The sequence below is a fragment of the Ixodes scapularis genome, unplaced genomic scaffold, assembly GCF_016920785.2.
Source record: "Ixodes scapularis isolate PalLabHiFi unplaced genomic scaffold, ASM1692078v2 PGA_scaffold8__174_contigs__length_109621045, whole genome shotgun sequence".
Classification (NCBI taxonomy): Eukaryota; Metazoa; Arthropoda; class Arachnida; order Ixodida; family Ixodidae; genus Ixodes; species Ixodes scapularis.
The window spans coordinates 91267376-91293827 of record NW_024609883.1 but is presented as its reverse complement, the minus strand read 5'-3'; the positions used below and the strand labels follow the sequence as shown (position 1 = coordinate 91293827).

At 41.7% G+C, this 26452-nt stretch overlaps 1 protein-coding gene across 1 annotated transcript in view; it reads left to right on the top strand.

Moving 5' to 3' along the window:
* The window catches only part of LOC8052209, a 50862-nt gene that overhangs the window by 13132 nt on the left and 11278 nt on the right, over positions 1–26452 (top strand). Inside the window, exons 6-18 of the mRNA XM_040223223.2 lie at positions 894–993; positions 2615–2742; positions 4225–4371; positions 6512–6632; positions 8306–8472; positions 8823–8930; positions 13476–13562; positions 14415–14547; positions 17971–18083; positions 19329–19392; positions 20087–20201; positions 21434–21534; positions 23562–23677. Coding sequence (XP_040079157.1) covers positions 894–993; positions 2615–2742; positions 4225–4371; positions 6512–6632; positions 8306–8472; positions 8823–8930; positions 13476–13562; positions 14415–14547; positions 17971–18083; positions 19329–19392; positions 20087–20201; positions 21434–21534; positions 23562–23677 — 1500 coding nt within the window. The remainder of the gene's footprint in view (positions 1–893; positions 994–2614; positions 2743–4224; positions 4372–6511; positions 6633–8305; positions 8473–8822; positions 8931–13475; positions 13563–14414; positions 14548–17970; positions 18084–19328; positions 19393–20086; positions 20202–21433; positions 21535–23561; positions 23678–26452) is intronic.

The following is a 26452-nucleotide window of genomic DNA, read 5'->3' as shown; positions in this document are numbered from 1 at the left end:
AAACGACGCAATCTTGTGTGTTTCTTTCGTTTTAAGTCAATTTAGAAAACCAACACGCTCAAGTTTTTAAGGAGAAGTATGGAAATGCCAAAATACACTCGATTGAACCTAAAACATGACTTCATGTAAAAGATTTTTTTAACGAGTTATAAGCAGTCCCAAAGTTCTGGGGAAGTCCGTCCCAATAAACGGCAGTCCGTGGACGAAAAAAAGAGGTTGTTCTGGAAAGTTATGATTCTTGCCTTCAGGCATCTTACATCGAAATTATAGTCTGTACGCTAACGGCCGCATACGAAACGATGAATGCATGATGATCTGAAGCATGGGCTGTAGAAACATTCTTGAAAATTAGATAGCTCAGCCCGTTTGTGATGTTCAGAAACGAGGGCAAGGTTGGAGCGAGATCGAAAAGATGAGACGCTTCCAAAAAAAGCAATATTTTTCTTTCTTTTTTTTTTTTTTTTTTCAGCGGGGGCAAGTTTTGACAGAGTGATGCAACCTGGTGCAGCCCTCGCTAAAAATATCAAGTGTTAGAGTAAAGATTTTAAAACTTTTACGACCTCTGGATTGGGTCTATATTCATCTAAATACCGGGAAATAGGAATAAGTAACAATTATTCTGGCTATGTAAAATGTATTTTTTATATATATAAATGATCATAGTATAACTTCTAAAACGAAACTTTACTTTTGAATGTAGGTACACTCTTCCCATTCGTACATTATGTGATAGTGCTACGCTTCACGGCTGACATAAACCATCCTCTGCGTAACTGATGTCTACTTCAAGATTTTTTTTTCTGAGACTAAATATTTAGAGAGGCATCACGTCAATAATATAAATCCAGCTGACTGCTTTGAATGTAGTAGCTCAAGCAACGTTTTATTTCAAGGCGTACCAAGGCCAAGGCGGAAATGTCAGAGGAATCCGCACACAGAAATGGTCCACTTGTGTCGACAACGAAAGTGAACCTGTGGATATTTTCTTCGCTGGTATGTTTTCCACCTACGTAAACTTCTTTATACGTGCGACTGAACGCAGTTAATTGAAATTCTAAAATAAAAGAAGAAATCGTAAAAGAAACTGTTTTTTGCGTATCCAACATGCAATTTTTATGTTGCAAAAGAAACGCACGTAGAAGAAATTTGTGACTAGTTTCACAATAAAATGTCACATAAAAAGAATAATTAACAACTGAAAAACGGACGTGGTAATGAAATAGCTTTATTTTTATAGAAATCTCAGTACACCCGTTTTCTTGAAACCCCAACAGTGTTGAATACCGTCATAGCCTCCTCTATATACTCACAAAGCCTGGCAGTTCGACGAAGGAGCCATGCAGTGCCCGGTCGCAGATTTCGAGAGCGAGGATCTGGTAGCACAGATCATCAAAGAGCCATTTCTTTGAAGCCTGGACGTTAGCACACAAAGTTTGCTGCGACTCGAAACACACTTGCTCGCTCGGGAGAAGTGTGTTTCGGCGTCCCGCCGCAGCGGGGCGTCAGACACGTGGCTCTCTTCTCATCCGTTGTCTGCTGCTCAATCTTTACCATTTTAGCGGCCGCTTCTCGTGGCGATCTACCAGGCTTTGTCAGTATATAGGAGGCTATGATACGGTATAGTTTGCTTCTTTTTATCCCGGAGCGAAGCTAAAGCTACAAGCACGCGCATGTTGCCCTGAAAGACATCTGCACTGAACAAGCGCCAGTGCTTTGCAGGGACCCTGAGAAGCCCAGAGCTCGCTCTTGTAGCTTCTGCTACCCTCTCACTTCAAGCAAAACGGGGTGAATATGTGACTGCAAGCGCTAAACCTTAATTTAAGGAAAAGATAAATTTCGATAGCAATAACACTGCATGCCATCCTCATGAAGCAGGGTAACTTTTATAGGCCAACGCGCTGTTAACAAACAGCTTCACATGAAGCATGGGCAACCGCGGCCTGACCTCAGGTCCGCGGGTTGGTGTATAAGAAGCTGCTGAAAATTAATATTTCTGCACACATGAAAAAACCTGTACAGTTTATGTTCAAAGTATCGACTTAAAAGTGCTGCTCTTAGCTGTTTTAATTATGAGAACGCCGTAAACTTAGAAAAAAATATATTTGGTTTGAAAAACTTTAAGATGTTTAGTTTTCTGGATAATATCGTCCTAGTTTTTTTTATTACCGTATTTTCTAGTCTAGTAGTCGTGTTTTTTTTTTTTTGTTTTTTTTTCAAACATTTCTGCCGACGCGCTTTACAGAAGCGTTCGACTCATATGCATTATTTTTCTATAACAATGGACCTGCGACAATTTTCCACAAGGATTATAATATTTATGTTTTATTTGCTGATGAGAGTATTGAAACATGCTCTCGCTAGCGCATGTATTACGGTTAGAAAACACATAAGTGTGCTTTTAACCGTACTTTCCCTGCGCCGACCACACGAATGTATATGTGCAACATATACAAAGGTACGACTTAACTGCCACCTTTTTTTCTGCATATAGCCGTTTATAACGGGGGGGGGGGGGGGGGTGACACTTGCACAAAGGTGTGAGTTGAAGACCGGAACATAAGGCAGTTGGTTATGCGAACATTCGTGCTTATGCTGCGATATTTTACTATTCTAGAGGATCCAGGCGCAGACCTAGGGAATGCTACAAGCAAGGCTGTGCCCGTACGGATTCAACAAGGAAAGGAAACCACCGATATCATGATGATGCAACCATATGAAAACGACAGGGACAAAAAATTCGAGGTGATCTTAGGTTGCAACGAAGAAACTTTCCAGCTACCGCGACGTACTCCTACAAGCTAGTAACTTGTTCCTTTGAAACGAGATATGCTTTTATTTCTTTGATTTTCCTTAAATTTGAACTGTCACAAAAGTCGCATGTTGACACGTTGTGTGTATAAGGCGACGGTTTGGTATGAGAAGTCCCTAAAGCAAGTCAACGCAAAGGTGTAACACGCTTAATTTAGCGGACCTATGCGTCCCACTAAATTTAACGGGGTACCTCAATATTATAACGCTAAATTTTGCAAGATTTTAGCGTAATTGAGTACGACTTTTGAGCTCAGAAATACTCGTTAACAAACCGCCAGTGCAGCTCAAAGCCCGCTGCATATTCTTTGAGTCTGTACTATGAACGCAGTGGTAAAGATACATTTGTATATTGTGTGCGCTAATACTTGAGTTCACGGGTTCACGGCACTAAAACGTCTGTGAAAATGTCCAGTAAGACGCCTCGTTCGGAATAACACATCTTGTATAGACGAGCCTGATTACACTTCATTAATTTATAGACTAACTCAACTTTCTGAAGTCACTACACTGCGGTGGCGCTGCTTTTGGAACTGCGCGTGCGCAGACACGATGACTTCTCTCGAATGTGTTTTCTGCGGTTTGTTTTTACGTAGCGTGTTTCTATATATGGTTCCGACTTTCGCGCATTTCAATGTGGTAGAACTCAAGGGTCATTTTACCCCTCGCTGTGCATCAAGACGATCGGCATGCACCTCGTAACTTGCACACCATGCCAATGACCTATTTCACATTATTGTTTAATTAGTTACTCCGAATACGATGAAAATGAACCTAAAAGCAACACATGTTATTTCATATCGTATGGCACGCAGAAATGCGGACGTATCAACTACTCGTTGCGATTCTATTAGATGTAAAAGTAGTAAAATAAAAAGAAAGATATCATATTGGGTTTTCTTGTTCGTTTTTTTTTTTAATCAAAACTTTATTGAGGCGAATTCTTATTAGAGTTCTACGGCTCCAGGTAGAGTCACTAAATAGACTAGGGTTTGGTAGAGTATCGGCACTCAATTTCCCCATCGTCTTGGGGACGCCGCCCATTTTGGTGCCTAGTGCACAGCTGGTGAAATTGACGATAAGCTTTAAATACAATGTCGAGAAGCTCGAGCAGTAACGTTTTCTTTTCTTCTTATTATTCGCGGATTTTCTAACATCTTTGCTGGATAGAGATTTGTTTTCTTAGATTTAAGATAAGCTTCAGACTACTGGTAACATTTATTTTATAAACAAACCGCCGAATTATCGCTAGTTTGAAGACTATATTACACATATAGTGACCTTAGCTCCAGCATGAGTTTGTGTCGCGTAGGATATTTGAAAGCAAAGACACTTTAGCTTATGTCTCCTCCAATCTGTTTTTGCAGCTGTGCGATATCATTATGAGAGATGACCTGCTTTGGTTTCATTACGCAGATTCCGATAGGTCTGGGATGTACACGTCTTGCAGCAAACCTTCCGAAACCCCCAGACCTTTCCAAGGTCACGATGGAATTCCATTCTGAGCTTACCTTCTCCGATCGGACTTTGAAGAATTCCTACTCTTACATGTCTCATTTAGATGTAAGTCTCCATATTCGCCTGTTTGATCTTGTGCTGAAATAGTTGTTACTGCTAGATTTCTTGATGCGGCATGTAATCTAGACTACGTATAAGGCGGGGTTTAGGCTTCAAGCCCTATGACAAAATGGAGCGAATACTAACAAGTTGTTTTTATAGTAATTACTTAAAAACCTACTAGAGTGGCATTGTTTTGTCTAACGATGACTCTGCAAAAGTCCTCAATGAGATGTTTGTACAATCGTTTTCTAGGGATGTAAGCTGTTCCATTGTTACTTACCCTAATTATGATTTCTTTCCTATGGACCTGCTTGTGTTTGACTTTGATGGGATTGTTAAGCTGATTGACAACCTCAAAGTGTCTTCATCATATGGTATTGATAATATTAAGTTTCTAAAGAATACTAAAATTTACAGTGCAATTTTTCTTACTAAGATTTTTGAGCAATCTATTTTTACTGGTGTCCTTCCTGAAGATTGGAAAACTGGCAAGGTGGTTCCACTTCATAAATCAGGTGACAAACACTGCCCCGACAATTATAGACCCATTTCCATTACTCCTTGTAAAATGTTAGAGCATATTATTTATTCACATCTTGTTAAATATCTCGAATCCAGCTCTTTTTTCTCGTCCTCACAGCATGGCTTTCGTAAATTTCCTTCTTGTGAAACACAACTTCTTGTCTTTACTAAAGATTTATTTTCATTACTTGGTCATGGATCCCAGGTTGACTGTATTTTTCTTGATTTCTGCAAAGCATTTGATAAAGTTTCTCGCCAACTACTACTCTTCAAGCTTAGCAAACTCAATCTTGACCCTCAGATTCCAACTTAGATTGAGTGTATTCTTACTAATCGTTCTCAGTTTGTTCATGTAAATAACTCTAAATAATTCTTCGGTGTCTTCTGTTACTTCTGGCGTCCCTCAAGGCTCCGTTTTAGGTTTTTTGTTATTCCTCATTTACATCAATGACTTGCCGTTGTGTGTCTCATCATCGCTTAGTTTGTTCGCGGATGACTGCGTTATTTATCGTAAGATTACAAATGATTCTGACTCTCTCCTTCTTCAAAACGACTTAAATGCTGTTCTTGATTGGTGCAAGCTGTGGTCCATGACACTTAACACTAAAAAATGTAAAACAATGAAAGTGTCTCGCCGTAACACTTCGCCTCTTATCTATCACCTTGATAACGTTTCTTCAGAATGTGAAACTTCTAACCTCTCCTGGGTTTGGAATTTGCGCTAGAGAAAAGTTACGTTTTAGGTAGCCTAACATAGAATTGGCATTAGAAATGATGTGGTTAATATGAATATTCATATTAACCACATCATTTCTAATGCCAATTCTATGTTAGGCTACCTAAAACGTAACTTTTCTCTAGCGCAAATTTCTCTCAAACTAATATTATTCAAATCTTTGGTTCGCTCAAAATTAGAGCATGCAGCTTCAATCTGGGATCCTGGTCAGACGACGCTCACTTCTCATCTTGAGTCAGTTCAGAACCGCTGCGCTCGTTTCATACTTAATAATTATCACCGGACAGCTAGTGTATCATCCATGAAATCTCTTCTCTCCTTGCCACTGCTTTCTTTGCGCCGTAAGTGTTCTCGTCTATGCCTTTTCTATAAAATATATAATTCTAACCCCATTCTTAAAGAGAAACTCTTCCTCGACCCACCTTACGTTTCTCGACGCATTGATCATCAGTACAAAGTCGGCGTTCCTCATTCTCGAACCTCAGCCTATCACGATTCTTTCATTCCTAGGACATCATCAGAGTGGAACCACCTTCCGGCGTCATTAATATTATTACCCTCGTTAGATGTGTTTAAATGTGCTGTTACTAATTATTTTTGCGAAAGTGACCCGTGACCTATTCCATGTCTTCTAATACTGTTTGTTGTTGTTTTTTCACTCACTCCCCTCTGTAACGCCCCCAGGGCCTTGAGGAAATGTAAATAAATAAATAAAATAAATTAAATGGGGAGAATGCATTGAAATGGTTAAGCTGCTTACAAATGTGTAAATTTAGTTTTATTTTTTTTTATAGACACGTAAGATGCTTTAAGTGTACTATTTGTTAAGAAAATATACAAGCAAGCTGAGTTTCCGCACTGATGCACTATTTTGGCTTATTTTAGACAATCTACAACACAGAAAAGCAGCTTTTCAGTTACATCATGGAACCCTGGGAGACATCGGCACCCATTAAACCGACCCTGCCGCAGGATGCAACGCAGAAGATATGGGACGCCAGAAACGGTGAGCTTCTGGCTCCGTAAAACGAATTATGATTGTTTTGAACATCTCAACGTAAAATTAGTCCGCGTAATCCACGTGAAGTAAATTGTGCTAGCATCTAAACTACAATCATTGAGATAATTCTAACAGACGTTGATTTACACGCGCGAGAAAAAGAGGGACACAAGCCATTTATCGCGCGCGCCATCGTAGTCACTGCGTTTCTAGGTCATTGAAAACTTCAGAAATGCCAGGCGTGGCGACCGAGCATCTCATTATAGTTCCGTATCCAATCAAATCGCGTCGTTATAATTCATAAGAACGGCAAAAAAACAATCACAAAGCACGAAGCATGATTATGATTGGCCAAGCACCGCGTAGCTTAAACTGTCGGAGACTAAGAAACCCCTACGGGAGTTTAAGAAAATCCGAAGTATGCTGCCGCATGTTACTTCCTCGTTAATCGTTTTGTTAGTTACTGAAAGTATAGCGCTATATTGGGCTTCCATTGGACATACACAGTGTATTTGAAAGCTTTATGTTTGCACGTAAATTTAGAGGTCTTAATGTCATCAATCGTAAGAATTGCTCTATGAGAGATACTATAAATCAGCCCACTCTTGTTTCTGTGTAGCTATTTTCAAATATTACACGTATTATGTCTACCTCAAATTTGTTTCGTCCTAGACGACGATTATGTGAGTCATCTGCTCGTGTAGAACATAGGCTAATTGTTCTACAAATTACTAGATATAAGTGGTTTAGAATTTCTTATAACTCAAATATTTAGGCACTGACAGATCCCCAATAAAGCTGAGAATGTAATTTTGTAGATAAGTAAAAAGCACTGTAAAGCAGTACTACTTGTGTTGTAAAGTAACAACCTAATGATCTCCACACATAAAGTGTGACCTATATGCTTACTCTTACCTCGAATCCTGCGCTTGATAAACAAAAAAAAAGTTGAGAGGTTTGTTTTTAATATGATCTCGCATAATGATTAGCACGCGGAAGTCAGTGTAAATAGATTTGCTTGGAAATGCAAATTTCCAACCTCTTCAGCCAGTTTGGTTGAGCCTCCGCCACCGCTAAGGATCGAGGGAATTTCAGTCTTCCTTTAGGTTTCATAGCCCAGCTGGAGCCGTCTCGAGCACTACCGCCTAGTTCATGGCATCTAAAGTTTGGCGGCTTATCTTAATTACAAAATCGCAAAAGACAAGGACAGAATGCTTTGATAATTAAGATATTCACCCAACTAGCCCAACAGTTAATTTTAATTATGGCAGCTTCACACATGTGCCGCACGCTTGCTGAGTTGGCCTATTACCTGATGTAAAACGCCGTTCAAGCCAAACTCGTCCGTTTCTCATTCGCATTATTGCCTCAAACCTCCAAATAAAACATTAGCATTACAAGAAACTAGATTGATTGATTGATCGATTGATTGATTATCCTCCCGCCTAAGTCTGTGGGCCGGAATGATTGAATTTATCTGCAGATATTGAAACCCCTTTTACCAGCAGGTTTTTTTTTATAAATATTTTATTTTCTTAAAATTTAACCCAATTTTGTTTTTGTACCTACCGAGGTCAATAACACCGCACAGCAGTAGAACCAGTGTTGATGACTTTTCGGGAAAATGTTCTAATATTGAAGGTAGTTACGACCAAAATTGTCGTTCTTATTCCTTTTAGGCATGGTCTACAAACTAGGTACGATGAAGGGGCGTCCCTACTGCACGATAGAGGCTCAAAGTAATTATTCTCTGAGGGTGACGCTCCCAGACAGAAACTCTGCAAACATGTTAGAAATCATCTTTCTGGACTACGACGTGCTGCAAAACGCCAGCTATCTTGGCAGGGTAAGCTCCAACCAAGCTCTAAAAAACTTCTCGTATTGCTGAAAGTCAATATTTTGACCTGTGATTTCGTTATCACTCAGACACGAGCTCTTAAAATAAGCTATTGCTATTATTATAGACAATTAGATACGTCGAGCTTAAATGTATCACGCTAAAAAAAAGATTTTGCAAGATCTTTTAGTAATAGGACTCTGCGCAAGCGGCGCTTTCGTCCCCTAAGGAAAAAATTCTACGTCAAACTTGTCTGGACATCTATATTCACGTTGTAAACTCCAAATATGTGATTTAAAACTAATAATCTACAAGTTGCTCCAGTCGCTTCTTACAGATTTGTCAAACGTTACATGCAGCATGTGGTTCGAGGAATTCCCACAGAGACCTTCGAGATAGCCACGGGTGAGCTTCCAGCCAAAGTCGACTCCTTCACGAAAGCTATCGTCACCTACCACTATCTTCCGGTAATAATATTCTTTTGGTGCTCGAAAGTAAGCGTTATTTCAGGGACTGCAGATAAAACAATCCCCATGTGATTCTCGATTTCAGCCGTGTATAAGGGGACATTCACAGGGCATGTACAGCTGTGTTAGTGCAGTCAACCTAACGAAACATTTAAGAACCTCAGGTTCTGCCCGCGAAGCAGTTAGGAAAGCCAATCGCTGTAATTTAGGAAATCGTAAAATCGGCGAAGGACGAGGCTGAAAATACGTTTGAACCTAAAAGCAGTCTGCATTGGGGCACTGATCATGGTGTTTTACCATGCTCAATGCCACCGCGCTGGTTGCTTATAGGCCTAAGCATACTTTCAGTGTCTTCGTTTGCGGATGGAGATTGTTCTTCGTCAATCTCATGTATTTATGCCGCAATACGATTTGTTCTTCGTCGTTCTTATGCAGTAATGCCGCGATCTGATTGGTCATTCGTGGTTTTAATGAACTAATGCAGCGATCTGATTGGTTCTTCGTCGTCCTTATGAACTGATGCCGCGATCTGGTCGGCTGCGGAGAGGAAATAATAGATTTCAGCGACGCGCTCTCTCAGGTGATTTTCGGGAAAGAAGAGGCTCCAAGTTTCTTCGAGTGTAAGAACCCAAAGAGGTTTGTGTTATATAAGGAAACAATCGAAACCAGCTTCTTGACAACACGGACGGTCATACGAAATTGGGGGACGATCATACGGCGCAATGCGTTTAGACAGCAACATTTTTTTTTGTTTATACATACGCCGTCAAGGAAAGCGTGGGACGGGCCACTAATAGCCGCCGCTAAAATTATTTTCGTTTACGCTCACGTCGTTACCGAATTTTTCTGCCAAATTTAGCGGGAAAACTGAATTGGTGTATAGGTCACGTGCACCAATTCGGGAAAAATGTACGTCACTTGACGTTATCCTTTCCGCTAAATTTAGCTGGCAGACTGAACTCCTGCAAAGGTCACGTGACCTAAACTTTTCCGCTAAATTTAGCGGGGAACCAGAATTCGTGTGTAGGTCCCGTGACGTCAGGTCACGTGACATCAATTTTTACGCCAAATTTCGCGAGGGGACTGAATTGGGAGTTGAGACACGTGACGTCAATTTTTCCGCTAAATTTAGTGGGGAAACTGACAATTGGTGCATAGGTCACGTGACGTACAATTTAGAGCGCAGCTCTTAGGCGCCCGTTCGCGGCTTGAGCGGCGCCGCCGTCACCGTCGACGTCGGCGTAACCGCGCGTTGCATTGTGAGACGTTTCCCATATGGTTGTCACACGTGACGTCACGAGGGTCACTCGTGAAGGTCACGACGAAGGTCACGAACTTCACGAGGCCTTCACGAGTGTCGTCACGAGGATCACTAGGGTCACGAGTGATGTCGCAAGGCTGATGAGTGACGTCACGAGGCAGGAGGGAGGGAGGGGAGGGGAATGAGAGGAGGAGGAGGGAGGCGGAGGGTGGAGGAGGGGGAGAGAGAGGAGAAGGGGGAGGAGAAAAGGAGGAGGGGGGACGAGGAGAGAGTACGGAATAGGAGGAGGGGCATACCCTCCTCTCCGTACCCTCTTTTTCTCCTTCTTAAGAGCTACGCTCTACAACAGCATTACAAAGAATTGTAAACGTCTTTCATTTTTCCGCTAAATTTAGTGGGGAACCTGAATTCGTCTGTAGTTCCCACCATGTTGGGTCACGTGACATCAATTTTCTTGCCAAATTTAGCGAGTGGGCTGAATTAATGGATAGGCCACGTGACTTAAATTTTTCCGATAAATTTTGCAGATGAGCTCAATTCGTTTACGCTCACGCCGTCGCGAAGACGGGGGAACGGGCCCGTAACAGCTACCGCTGTAAAATATACAGTCTGATTGTGAAAGTCTACCAGTCTTTAACCATCTATTTTAACACTAACTGTAATCATTGGCAGGTCAAGAAACATAGGACATGTCTTATTATTTTCGTGATTCTTGCTTCCTACTTCGTTATTCTAGTTTATTTTTGCCTGATGCCACAGCGTAATTAGCGGCGGAGCAATCTTAAGACGCTTGTGGATTTGCCACGCCCCGCACTTCGTAACCTGTCGGTGATTACATGTGTCACACTTCACGCCTAACATATGGGAACAAAATGCACAAAACGAGATACTCGTATACTGTTCGCAGTATTAGAGAGTTTTAGGGAACCGTTTTTGCACAAACGATGCGATACGATTGGCTCCCCGGTATGGACTGCGCATGCGTGAGGTCAATGCTGCTTTACCGTGGTCCAGTGTCCGAACCGTAAGCTGTGATCGTGGGGTCAAAGCGGCTGACATAAGATCCGTCTCGTCTCGTTTTTGAAACGACTATTTCGCTGTGGAAAGTGGCTTGCCGAAGCTTCAAACGTAAGGGTAAGCATTCGTAGTTGTGCCTGGAAGAAACGTCATGGTGGCGGTAGGAGAATCAAATCACAATCACGACAAATGAACAGAAAACAAAACGAAACCTCAACAATGCACAAACGCTTTCTTGCAATCGTATTGTTCGCGTGTCTCAGTTTGCCCGGATGTGGCAAGTTGTTTGAAGTGTCTCTTTCCCATTTTGATGGAGGCGCCGACGACACGGGTTCGAACTCTGTCCGATGACCCAGCCGTTGATAGTTAGGGTGTCCGAGATTTGCAGAGTAGATCGAAGATAAGCCTCGTCGTCTTTGTGGAAGCGAAGTTGGCGTAGCACATCCACTTCATCCGTCGACGCGAGGCGGGACTTCCTTAGTATCGCCGCCAACAGTCTCCTCATTTTTGGGTTAGCTAAGTCAAATAGAATCATTTTTTTTCTTTTCCTCGCCGAATAGAGCCATTTTGAACTCGTGAGAAAACATGATTGCGCTTGAAGACAGGGACATAGGAAGAACAGACACCACGGAGCGCTGTTCTTCCTATGTCCCTGTCTTCAAGCGCAATCATGTTTTCTCACGTACCATACCAACTTGCCCAACAATCAGCACTTGTTAAAAAGTTCTAGAGTTATGATTGCCGCGAAGATCGTCTGCTCCTTTAGCAGACAAACTGTTCAATCATGGTAGGGACGCCGTCACCAGGTTAAGCGCTTCCATTCTAGCAGAACGAGACAAATTATAGTTAGTTCCCCAAATTTTACTTCAGGATCTTTTTGAAAAGGGAATTTTTTTTCCTTGAGTTTTGCACAATTACTCCCCAAAACACATGCACCCTCTTCACCCACTTTACAAAGCCATTGCGCACTTCTGTTGCCAGGGTGAGCGACCTGCACCGACCGTCTGCAAAAGCGGTTTTCTAAAAGCCGTTTCATAGAAAAAGATCGGTCCGAGCTCCTAATCCAAAAAACCGATCGTTTGGTCTATCGACCATGTTTTATTCCGGTTTCCTAAAACTCCCTATTAAAGCGCGACACATTATTGAACGATACAAAACGCGACGCAAAAATAGCATTACCCAAAAGCTAGGTGGAAGTGACGTACGAGCGTGACGTCATCAGCGTCACATGACCACCTCACGTCACGTAGTCACGCGATGTGATGCAGCAAGAGTCTTGCAAGCTCGGTATGAGCACGATCACACCGACTCTGAAGTCTATACGAAAAGGAAAGGAGGAGATAAGAGCGTGCAGTGACGTCAGAGTGCCTAGCTCTGATTGGACGAAATAGTGGGTAGACAACAAAGGCTAGCTGCCTTTATCACTACCCATCGTCTGCCTGTAATCAGAGCAAACTAGAGTGTCGTCTGTTCAATGCTCAAAGTCTGGAATTCGAACGCCGAGTGCTGAATGCCGGCGTCCAGCGTTCCAGCGCCAGACTGCATGAGGAGCAAACGACGCTGATGTTTGCTCTGATTGGAGAGAGACATTGGGTAGAAACAAAAGTAGTCAACATTTGCGTCTACCCACTATTTCAACCAATCACAGCTCGTCGCGCTAACATCTCCGCACGATTTTATCTTCCACTCTCCGTCGGTTTATCTACCTATAGCGTAATGCAAGTACAAGCGTCTTTTCTTTTCTTTTTTTTCAGAAATGACCCTGTTGGTTTGCAAGTCTTTTTTGTTAGCCTGTTGTTTGTTCAATTGAATATTAAGATAACAAACTGCCTTCTGATAATGACTAAATATAAGAAGACCTCATTTATAGCCGGGAATATACTGGCGCGCGATTGTGAAAAGGGCAATTAAATTATATACCTTTATGAACAAAAGGTAAGGGCACAAACGAGCTTGTGGTGGTTAAACATTTCGAAAAAAAAAAACCGAGACTGGGACAATAAGGGACGGACAAACACAAAGTCTAAAAAAAAACCGAGACTTTGTGTTTGTCCGTCCCTTATTGTCCCAGTCTCGTTTTTTTTTTTTTCTTTTTCTTTTTTTTTTCGAATTATACCTTTATTTTGGTTATGTAAAGCCTGGGAGCCCCTTAAACTACAAATAACGCCGGAAATGAATAGTGGTGCTGAGCTTATTCTCTTTGTGTGATGCTTCCTCGTGGTGTTTGAACAGCCTTGGTCACTGGTAACTTTAAAACCATCTTCTAGGCACGCTCCTTCATTAGAGTTTCAAACAAAAGTATTCCGGTCAAAGTTGCAATGCAGACGTTCATCAACCAAAATGGCAAAGAAAGAGTGAGTATTTTTCAAATGATTATTTGTTAGTTATTATATGTTTTATGTTTTTGAAGAGCGTAAAGAAAAGTCACGTTCGGCCAAGAAATTTTTGAATTCGTAAAGTTAAAGCCTGCTTTATACATCATGCAGCTTTATTGATGCACTCCTGGGTGTTCCTAGTTTTTAAAATTATTCAAGGCAATATTTTTGTATTTCAATTTGCAGACTAATGTTTCTTTCCCTACTATTTTCTGTGCTTCAATGTGATTAATTCCTCGAATTATTAGAAAAAACAGTTGAAAGGCTTCATTGTTAATTCAGAAGATGCGAATCGCGAGGCTTGGGTTTATTCGCGGAATGTGTGAGTGAAAAGGTTCAGAACAATATCTTAATAAGAAGAATTATACGAATTATAAATGTCGTTTTGAGTATACAGATTTATAAAATCTTCTAAACAACCACCGTTATAAACGATGTATAACGTATTTACTCGAGCAATAGCCGCACTGTTTATGAAGAAAACCCGAAGATTCGTTCTTCCGCGGAGAACGCAGATTGCCAATTACGGCGATCGACAGCATGACTCCAGCTGTTTACCGGACAGAGATAACGTCTTCGTGCGAAGACACCATCTGTAAAGATTGCATTTCTATGGAGAATCGTGTTCTCGATCTGGCTATTCGCTACGTTATTTATGCGCAACGCAGATTGGCTGTATTTGTGTTCTGTGTGAAACTCGACTCAGGGGCTTTGTTCATAAATAGTGTGGCTATTACTCGAATAATTTAGTATACTGTGCTGTCAAAAAAGTTATTTTTAATATAAGGGGTTTTCCGCAAGCTTTTGACCGGAGATTTGCTTTTCCTTCAGCCTCAATTTTCGCTGGTGGCAAACATCCATGACATCTCGACATCAATGGAACGTCTGAATGAGAAACTGAATGTGCAAAGTTGCTACAAGGAAGATGACTCGAGTAACACCTGGATTCAGATTGGATTTCCAGGTAGAATACTCTCGGTTAATACGTCTGGCATATGTCGGTTTAAGCAGCTAAACGTAGTTGAAACTGACATCAGTTTCGTAGTATCTAATAACACCCTATTTATCAGATAGTGCCGCTTATGGAACGTATTGCTCCTTTTTCGGCTTCGTAGCAATAGAATTTGGGTGGAGTTTCATTCCCGGCACAGGTATGACATCTGCTCTACGATTAATTCGTTTACACTTAAACTATACTTGACAGTGCAATAAATGAATGAATTAAAAGTTATTGGGAGTTATATATTGATTCATTCGATATATAAAAACAAGCCATACACGTCACACGACTTCCAATTTGTTTTTGTCAAATGTAATTGGCATTGTTTGCGATAACTCTTTTTGGGCGCCCTATCGAAAGCGTACATGTGGTTGCTATTGTACAAGGAACTGAGCGGTGCGTAGTCCGCTAAGCAATAAACGGTACACATAGCTCGCAAGTGTCGCGATTCCTGGGTACCGACGGGTATTTCTATTTACCAGTTTCATCGAACGACAACCTCTGAAGTGTGAAACTAACACGGCGAACCAAACGCTCGCGGCGCATAGAATACGGGCATGGCCGGAATTGACGTCACATGCAAGCTATGTATACTGCGTTACGGCAGGGTACCCTCGTATTTCACATCCATTTAATCAAAAACCTAAAGCGAGTAAAAGATGGCGAAGGCATGTCTTTAGAAAGAGCCTCCTGGAAGACTCAGCGAATCCGCCAATGTTCCTTGACTCTAAGCATTGACAGCTTGAAAAACGAGGGACGCGGTTTATTATATTTATGCATGATTCTTGCTTTTGGGATAGGTTCTTTGGCGTTCTTATTAGAAAATGGTACAATCTCATTGGCTGCGGAACGTAATGAGAGGCTCTGCGTTCGCCGCCCCCTGCGTTTCTTAACTTGTCAGTAACTATAAGTAATCCTAGTGAATTCTTGGCTGCCCCTCTGGTAGGCTACCAGGAGGCAGTTCTTTAATGCCTTTTTGCGTTACAAACAAACAGCGATTAAATCCCAAAATTTCTGAATGTATATGAGGCTAGAGCGATACTATATATACTCTCGTACATACACCTATATGGACAAGAGCTCCACCTACAAGCCAGCTTTCTTTAATCTGATTTGACAGTGAATTTTGGAAATGGCATAACAATCAACAATAAATGGCCCTACAGATATGGCGGTACAAGTGATGGCCGTCATTTGAAACTAAGCTTCTATGATAATCGAAGCGTGACACCACTCAACCTGCTCCATGGTTCAGATGAATGTATCGAAATGCGGGGTTGAACATTCTAGTGCACAGCGGTGCGCTATAGAGTTCGCAAGTAGCGGCCGTAAGGACCAACACATCTGGCCAGTATTGCACACGTTCCTCAAAAAGAGGAACGAAAGCTCGTTCCTCGTTCCTTTTGATTTTTGAAACGCGCTCTCTTTTCTAGTTCAATCTGAGAGAAAGGAACTCGTTTCCGTTACAGTTCAGAAAATGTAACGTATTGTTACTTATACGTTACATTTGTATTTTGAAAATTACCATATTTAGTTAAATCAGTCTTTTTATCTATCCCATTTATCTTCGAGCTTGTAATGATGAGCTTTCTGATATAACTGTAAGAAATTATGCTACAGGATGGCTGCTCTACTTATACAGGCTATTTATCCTTGAACCCCGGCCAAAATAACGCATCGCACACACACACGAAAAAACGTTTTTATGTGTACGGTGGGGCGAACATCAGAAATGAGCGCCCCGCCGAAAGCTATTAGCGGCGAGATGTTTCGGTGGCGCCCTCGTATGGTTACCTTTCGTGACGTCATTACCTTGCGAACAACGAGTTAGATGGTGTTTGTAATCAGCATGGCGGAAGCATGAAATCATAGCATTCTTGAACCAACACTGTCAACACCGTCAAAATTAAAGTCCTCACGTTCCTCTTCTTACCGTCCATGAGAACTCCTTTGCTGACGTCATAGCCAGCATTCGGCCAATCGTGGAAGGCTGACCACCGCGACGCTTTCAATCGCACACGTCGCCAATACTCTATTTCATCTTATGACGTACCGCAGGAAAGGCTACAAGCGCGAGCTCCTTGCTCTAGGGCACATCTCGGCGGCACAGGCTCTCGTGCATCAAGGGCAGCTGCCAACGCTATGAGCTCGCGCTTCTAGCCTTCGCTACGGTACGTGGCAGCGGCTTCTTTTCTGACTAACACACGATCCCCCAGGTTCAGGCGGTAGAGAGAGGAAATGAGGCTCACGGCTATAGGTAAACGCGCGCCTGTGTTTCGAGCGCACAAAGATGTCGCCTTTTAGATGACCCTTTCGCGCTCGTTGTTTGTTGTAGCTCGCCTGCACCCAACTGTTCCCAAGCGAGGACCCCACAACATAAACCCTAGAATATGTAACAAAAAAGTGATTGAGATCCTTCTATTCGTAAATAAATAATTTTTATACTTTTTAGTTTCCCCTTAGAAACAACATAAAAACTCAACAATTAAACTAGAAAAAAAGCAGCCCCGTTCCTTTTTCAGTTCCCGTAAAAATGTAACGAGTTCCTGTTTCAGTTCCACCGACGCAAAATGAAACGTCGGAGTTCCTCCGTTTCCCCCAAAAGGAACGCGTTCCAGGAACGCCGTTCCGTAAAACGCCGCACCTGGCACGCATAGCAAAATTTGAATTCCAAACGTACATACCTAAAATTGGGCACGCGCACGTCGTTTCGCTAGAAGCTTTGTGTGTTTTGTCTAGAACTCAACTCAAAGGTGGCCAAATATTTAAAAAGAAAGCAGAAATGACGACAGTGAATTTTCGGGGTTTTCTGCTGGATTTTCGTCGTCTGCACAATGATTTGCGAGCTTGCTCCCAGGTTTGCGAGCTTGCTCCATCATGTATATGGTTCAGGTTTGCACCCTGGTTTGCGAGCTTGCTCTATCCTATATATGGCTGATATTATTACTTACTGCGATTCCTCTGGTTGTCTCCAGCCTCTACTGTGGCGTTCTCAGCGTTTTTGCTTTCAGCAAGCAACCCGGGAGCGAGTTCAATATCCAGTGAGCGGACGACGTATAGGCCGGTCTAGGACTTGGGATATGCACGGTTGCCGTTTTTGCTTTTATATATACATATGTATAAAAGCAAAAAAAAAAATATATATATATATATATATATATATCGCCACCTCTCGGTTCAGTTCAGAAAAATATACATCAAACTTCTTGCGACCCGACGTTCGCTTGCCCGATTTCAGGTATGTAAGTTTGAAATTCGAACTTTGCAACGCGTTCCAGATGCACGGGTCATTCGGCCTTCCCCGTGCATTTGTGATATCGGAATTCTTTGTAAAACAACTTGCCAGAGATCTGCCCTAATAAAACATCTTGTCTTTTTATTTAATAGTTCTGAATAAGCTTGTCCTGCTGCTCAATCGGGGACCACACATCAAGAGTGCATTTCTCGAGAAGCTGTTTTCCCTGTCGTCGTTGTCTCCATTGCGAGTTCCTCGTGTCATGGTAGGTACACATTATTTCACTTTAAATATCATAGGTATATAAGACCGGTAGTCATCAGATGAAAGCATGTCTTGTACAAATCAAGTAAACTGGCATTGTTTAGTTGCAGAGAACGTTTACAGGCCTTGTACAAGCGAATAATTGTATGGTCACAAGGTTATGCAGGTATTCGAACCTTTGGGTAGCCATTGCAAAACCTGTTTGTTTCTTTGTTTCCTGTATCCCGCGTCAACCTGACAAAGGATTAGTATATTTTTATTCCTAAAAAAATCTGATAAACATGTTAAAGACAGCCTCCTATTGGTTGTTTCTACTAGAAATTAAGTAATAGTTGGCTCGCGCAAATGTATGAATACTTATAGTGCGGTCAGTATAAAGTGGTCGGCCTCCCTCACATTTTAGTAGATAAGTTGTGTCGGGTATTTAGAAGTCTTTTACCAGCGTCCGGCATAACGATCATGTTTAGTAGAGGCAGTTGGGATGCCTACTAGAATAAACCTTTTCCGAGAAGCGTTCTGCGCACGCGCGAGCGCCCGATGCCAAGCGGTGGAAGTCGGCACGAAAAATCGCGGAAACTCGGAATGAGGCTGCAGATCGACGAGTAGAACACATAATTGCAGTATATATACAATTGTGTTACACAAAAAATGAAAGTGGACGGAAAGAAGAACACGACGTTTGGGTGGACGCTACGGATTTCCCTCTTTAAAGTCGCGTTGGGCACGCGACGCAGCTCAGAGAGCGAAGCAACTGGTAGCGTAGCTCCCATTATCGATTGGTAGCGCAGGTAGGTTTCCTCGATTTTTAGTTCGTGCAGCCACCGCCTGGTGCCGTCGGTATTTGGAAAAGGTCCATTAAGGCAAGTAGAACTGAGACCGGACTGTTTAAAACGTGAGTTTCGCAGACATTACAGCTACAGCTCATATTTTACTGAGAGCATCAGATTTGAAGATATACCCAATCCTAACTTCAAAGAAAAATGTTTATTATTTTCTAACATTCCTTTTTGGTTTTCTTTTTACTTTTTTTAGTTTTTGTTTAATCGAAATTTGTTTATGTTGTATTTACATTTACTCATAAATCCTATATGTTTGTTCTTGAAAGTTAGAATATACGTATATCAACGTGAAAGAGTTGTTCTGGGAGCCAAATTTGTTGCTTTCAGCTTGTATGTGCTGATGAAAACTCGACTAGTATCAAGCAGAAGTTCAGAGGTTAAAATATATTTGAATTTGATTCTGACAGGTGGATTTTACCAGCAACATGATATACGTGACGGCCCTCATCTTAGAACGACCTAATCTAAAAGGTACGTCTTAGAGCAAAGGTGCAAGGCAAGTGTCGGAACAGTAGTAGATAGTTTTGTCCTACCGGATGCTGGCCATTTGATTCATATTCGCTTGTGGATGTTTCTCCAACCCGAGTCGTCATTGGCAGTACCAACGGGTAGTTAAACTGCACAATAGTAAATCGAGTTTGATTCGAATTCGTACATGAAGAGAGTTATACCTTTACGACTAGTAAGAGCCTGATCAAGCCGCGGCCGTGACCCTACCGGGGCAGCACACTCTCCCCGGGGGTGATGGTGCAAACTAAATGTGATCGAGACAATTAATTACCAAGGCGCACGAAACACTTTTTATCTATAGTCAATCTCTTACTTACTAAAAAAAAACGTTTCTTGAAGAATTACGTCCGAGCCTACAATGCCTCACAGCACCGTCATAGTGCTATCTGTCTGAATCAGAAACTGCTCATTAAAATTTAACGCGTGCGTTTTATAACTAAATGACAGTAACTTTGTCCTATAAATTCAAACTCACGAAACTAAACTCCAACCAGTTAATATTTTTGATAAGTTGCAGCTAACTGCCACAAGAATTGTTTGTTTGTTTCATTCTTTGTTTGTTGTCGCAAAAAGAAAGCGAAAGATTAAAGGTAACACCTTTGTGATTGTTGTAACAACAATGTCCTGGCTGGTTGCGGTTTTGTCTTTTCTGCAGGAGATTTTATGGAGAAGAAAAATTTCGGACTCAAAGTTTCTGATTGGTCTGAAACCGCAATCACGTTTGACGACTGCCTCAAGTTGTGCTTAAGTGGGGACTACAATGGATGCAGGTAGGAGTCAGATTTTTTATCGTAAAATACGTAATAGTTTCTTTTGTTCTTTTTGTCTTAGGGTAATTTCGAAAAAACACGTAACATCACGAACAGATGTACCTCTACGAACAGAAATAGCGCCTCCTGTGTAGCAGTGACGTTTAGCGGGAAGAAATAGCGTATACGTTCTGTTCGCCTGAAATTATCGAGAATTTGTTTTTCGGAAAAAACAAATAGCTGGTCAGTTTTTTCGTTAAATTTAGCGCGACGTTTATCACGTGCCTGGTCCCGTGACATGTGACACTTGTGAACATATTCTACGTTCACAAGAACTTGGCAGGTCCCAAACTGTCCTTTTTTTAGCAAGACTCCTTGGTGGGCTGGTTGGTCTATGGTACTGAGTAAACTTTTGTGCGCAAACGCAGAGGACAACCACCGAAGGAGTGGACAAAGACCATCACAACTTTTAACTACTTCTATTTGCAATTCTGGCACGCCAAAAACATTTCTTGTTTTTTACGAGTTTTTTTTTTTTGTGTGCTTTTCCTTCATTTGTAGCATGCTCTGAGTGCTACTTTTGACACTTTCATTGTCTCTTGGCCGCGAATAAAAGTAATTGAATGTTGCGATTGCCCTTGCCTGCCCCTTCGTGTCCTCTGTATTTGCGCATACAAGTTTGCTCAGCATTTATTCTTTGCATTTTGTGTGTACTTACGCTACTTTGACTTTAGACGAGACAGTTTTCAGATTTCAATCTATTTTAAAGTAAGGAAACATAATTGAATTACGTTGTTATAGATTAAAGCTAACATCCAGCCTCTTATACGTATGACAAGTGATATAGTTGGCAGGACAAGGTTTAAAGGTGGTTCATAATTTCAGTGTTATATTTTGTTCTACGCAGTCCCAAACAATTGCGAAAATTTAGATAATTTTTCTGACTTACAACTATGAATCGTTGATGGTAAAAAAAAATACATACGGTTTTGTGTGCATATTTTTTTTGTATCTCAGAAGGAAGTCAGCTCTTTGCAGAACAACCAACCAAATAAAAAAATAATAATAATACACATTGCTTCCCTCACTCAAAACGTTATCAGCCTGGCATGACGCGAACACGTTTAAACAAACTAGTTATTCAAATATATTAGACGTTTTCTTTTTGCTGATATTTTTCGGAACTTTAGTATGTAACACACGGGAATTTTTGTACCTGAACTCATTTATATATATTTTATTCCTGTTAACAGCATTGCATCATACTGCGGCGCTTCGTGCTACACTTCCACCACCACGGTTGCTGACAAGACAACTGCACTTTATAAGACGATCGGATGCAATTCCTACATCAGTAAGTTGAATCCAAGTTATTAAAAAATACCCTAATATCGTATTGTATTCGGCAAACCCTGCTTCTCAACTTCTTACTTTTACTCGAACAGTACCGTCTTGCTCCCTAAACGTTAATGAGGCTAGACGTTCCATCGTTGTCGATGTAAATATCCTGGCGCTCTCCATCAGTCAATAAATTAACTTAACAATATTTTGTTTCACATCAGACATCACCAGACACTGAGGTAGTTTGCTTTGCGAAACATAAAAATGTTTGACTTCACGGGGCCTCTATGTTAATTCGTGATGACCGATCCTTTTAGCGTGTCTTCTAACCCAGAAATTGCTTTAAATGTGTAGGGCGATATCTGCTGGGATAGTGTTTACAGTGCTTTTGGCCATCATTCATTGCCTAGCGTACGTTGTATCTGGGGCCACAACGCGGTTTGTTCTGCTTTATTACGTTCATTTTTTATGATTGTCATTCCGTTAATTTAAGCAGAAACTAGACCCTCCAATCTAAAAAAATAGTCTGTGAGTTTACCTTCCTGCACAACATGAAGACAGCCGACCACGGCAGACAACAGAAGTACTCCAGTGATAGGCGTAGCTTCTAATACAAATAATATCTAAAAAATAAATCAATGTATAGAAGCACAATAAAAATATTATATGCCGTGCTCATTTTTACTGCGCACATGGTATCCTTTTAGTCGAATCGCATTCGTCGTCTCCTTGGAATATTGTGTTATCCGCCCTGATAGTCTGCCTTTGTGCGCGGCGCGAAAGCCCACTCAATGACTTTGTGAAGGTGAGTGCAACTCTTTATAGTTTATAGTAATTGACTGTATCTGTGTTCTGCAACGAAATGAACTCATTGACATTCTAGAGTGTTCCGAACTTCAAACTTTATATTGATCGGCTGTTCCTGTGTTCTGCGGGAAAAGGAACTCACAGACTGCTTTAGAGTGTGGGGTGCCATTCAATGTTTATAGTAATTGGCTGTCTCTGCGTTCTGCAGGAAAGTGGACTCGCAGACATGTTTTTAGAGTGTGGAGAACTGTTCAAAGTGCATAGTGATTGGCTATTTCGTGTTCTGCAATAAAGTAAATTCACATACAGTCTTTTAGAGTGTGGGGAACTCTTCAAAGTTTGTAGTGATTGACTGTTCCTATGTTGTGCGGAAAAGTGAACTCACAAATTTCTCTAGAGTGTGCGGAACTGTTTAAAGGATATGCGCCGAGAAACTGAGAGAGAGGAGAAGACAAGAGCGCGTGAGGATCTCAGAACTCCGAGCTCTGATTGGCAGGATTAGTGGGAAGGCCTCAAGCTAGCCTGCCTTTGTCTCCACTGCCCTCGTCGAAGGCGTTCGAATGAGAAAGTCAAACGCTAGACGCCGGCGTTATGTGTTCTAACGCGTTCGACGAGTACAGCGTAGACAAAGGCAGCTAACTTTGGGCCTACCCACTAATAGACCCAATCAGAGCTCGACGTCTTGACATTCCCGCGCGTTCTTGATTCCTCTTCTTCCTAAATTCCTCAACAAATAGAGATTGGTTATTTCCGTGTTGCACAAGGAAGTGAACTCACAGATTTTTTTTCAGATTGAAGAGAACTGTTCAAAGTTTTTAGTGATTGGCTGTTTTTGTGTTCCGCAACAAACTGAAGTGACATACGTTTTTAGACTGTGACTAACCGTTCAAAGTTTGTGATTGGCTGTCGCTGCGTTCTGCAGGAAAGTAAAGTCAGACTTTGTTTTTGTGGGGGAACTTTTTAAAGTTTATAGTGATCGGCTGTTTCAGTTTTTTTTTTAGGAATGCAGACTCACGTAGATTCTTTTAACTTCAACTTCAACTTTATTGTTTCTCTCCAGGGGGGAGGGGGAGGAAGAAAAAAAGCAGACTGTTGTCGCTTGACAGAGTTACTCCTCCCCACAAGCAACGAGAGAAACTATTTTACATACTGACATACTAATTAACCTCGAAAAAGTCTGCCACCGAATCCTACAGACTAGTATGTGTGTGTGTTTTTGTTTTCTCCTTGCAGGAAAAACATCCACCAATTCAGAAAGTTCTCCACTTACTCGCGATGCTCTTGCCGCTGTTCAGGACGCGGTCGAAAGAAGCAACTTCGTGATCTATGTGGACGCCGAACCTGTGATGGTAAAAACGAATGTTAACCCAAAATGCAGCGGATACCATTTGTTCCCTAACAGCAAATTTAAGCCCTTAAAGGGACACCGAACCTAGGAAACAAAACAAAAAAGTTCTACCTGGTTAGGAGAGACATTTCTTAAAAAGAATAGTAGTCAAAAATGTTTTTGCCGAATATTTACAATGAGATTTTTTTTTTTTGTTGTTTTTAATTTGCGGGCGAGACTGAAATTGTACACATGTGGGATGATGATGATGAGACCGCTTGTGCCCAACTAATGTGCGCTCTGAGTTCGCTATACCACAAAGCTCACATTAGTTGGGTACAAACGTTATCATCATCACCCCACAGGGGTACAATTTCGGTTTCGCCCGCAAATCAAAAAATGTGTATTGTAACAAAAATAATGAACAAGAAAAATAACTTTTTCCCACGAACTTTTACTTTGAGGCCAGCCTGTCCCAACCAGGTAGAAGAAAAAAAATGTGTTTCCTAGGCTCAGTGTTTTTTAATGTTCACTAAATTAGAGATGCTGGCGAAAGCAAGTGTTACTTCAAACCCTGCTTGCGTTTTTTTTTTTTTTAGATATGGACCATGATAGGGGCTTAAATAATAACGCAGGGTGTGGTCTATTACGATCATGCTTCTTACCTCGTGATTTATTCTTCGACCTGCTTATCTGCTAATGCCTTCCTCTCATTGGCTGCAAAACAATGATAAGGTGCTCGGAATTCACCAGACCCTACGCTTCTAAAGTAGTCAGTGACTATTAGCGGCGAGATCATGCGTGGAGGTAAGAAGCTTGTGGAAGCGACACGACGCCACCAGACGTGACGACGGAAGAGGCTTCCGGTTCGGAGGAAGACGGCCCCAACGATGACCAAAACCCGAAAGCGCTATTGGATGAAAAGGGGGGGCTGATTTTGGCACCAACTATGGTGCCACGATAGCGAAAACGGCTGTTTTGGTCACCTTTGGAGGCCTAAAGCGACCTAGACCGCTACCTCCGGCTTCACTTGGGGTTTTCTCATTTGGCTGGCTTGAGCCGGCATGTCGCCTCTTGTTCTTCCTGCCCCCATGGCCGAGAGATGTTTCGGTGGCGCCCTCTTACGGTTCCCGTTCGTGACGTCATGACTAGCCTCACCCTGATTGGTTGGATTTGCCTCGCCGTGAACTAGTGACTGGTTAGGCATTATCAGTATTCACATGGTTTGGCCAATCGTGAATGGCCGACGAAAGAGACAATTTTGGTCGTGCACGTCGCTAATGCCGGATATGTTTTAGTGTCAAGGCCGTTATTTACCATGCCAGTAAAAGCTAGGTCACAGGCTGTACTCATTTTAGCAATTCTCTAGCTATAGACCTTTTCCACTTACTCTCGCCCCCGACCGCCAAGTAGGCATATCCGGTATGGGTGGCGAAAAATATCAAAACGTTTCAACCTGCAAATAGTTAAAAAATAGAGGGGAGTCAAAACGAGAATGTGTGACGGTTACGTTTATGTCCTAAATGCCTTCTATCGGCGTGGCGACGGCTAAACAATGTTTTCGCCCATACTGGAAGTGACGAGAAGTCAAGATGGCGGCGCCCTTGCGAAAAGGGTCTGTTAGAAGTGCCCACAATCTCACATATTCGTTTGATTAATGTTAGTCTTAGGTGAGCGTCAGGGTATACAGAACTATAGTTTTTTTTTTTATATTTTGATCCAGGTAACGCTCACACATTTGTATTTTATCATCACCACTGGCGTCACATTCTCACAGAATTTCTGCTTTCTGCGCTGCGTAGTTCCTGTAAGCCCAGACACCGGGTTTCATTTTCTCGACTGATCCCAGTAGATTTTTTGGCAGCTCGGAAAAAAGTGTTTTGGATGAAAGAATTATTATCTATCGTTATTATTCTTTATAAGATTGGGTACCATGCTTTAGAAGGGCCTTAAGCAGAAACGTGTCTTTGCAATGGTCGATGCTAGTTGCTTTCTCAGAAATCATTGTTGGAACAAAGATTAACGGTACATGCAAAGATTCAGTTTTATCAGGAGCGTAAACACGAACCTTGAGCCCGACATTACTCTGCCGGCAATCAGTTGGTTTGCCAACCCCAAGAACAATACTGTTTTTCGATATTCTTTTAGTATGAATATTATATGCGTCCGCATTTGTAGGGTCATAAACAGTGGGAGCGTGGACGTCCATTAGTCGCGGCTCAATAGCTGAACTCCGAGAATGCTATACATCAATTTCATTTTCTTCGTAGGTTATAAACAGTCATGTAATATCCGTCACGAAAGGTAATAAAGACTGGAAGAACGACACCTGAGCTCGAAGAGTTCTAACTTCAATAATTAAGATGTGTTTCCAGACAATTTACATGCCCACTAACCCAGAGTTTGAATTTCGGCTTTCTCGTTATGACACTCAATTCTGCTTTTGTGCCTTTAGTTTTATTTAGAAGTACGAGTACTCCTTTTTGTCAGGTATGATCCTGTCTTATGCTCTTTATGGCAATGGATCGTCTTCCAGTAAGCTTCTGCGCATGCATGTACGCACTTACCCTTAACCTTACTTGTTATTGTCGCCATTTTCGGAAGGCATTGTCCCGCACGACCAACATTGTCCGCACATACTGTGACTCTGCACGTACGTCTTTTTTTTTACGATTGTTTTTTTCTTAGTTTTGGTTGTACGGAACATAAAGCGCAATGGAAACCAATACAACGACACGATGCCGATGTGTTGTGACCGGCGGAAGCATATTCGCCTGCATTTCATTTGTAGTTCGCA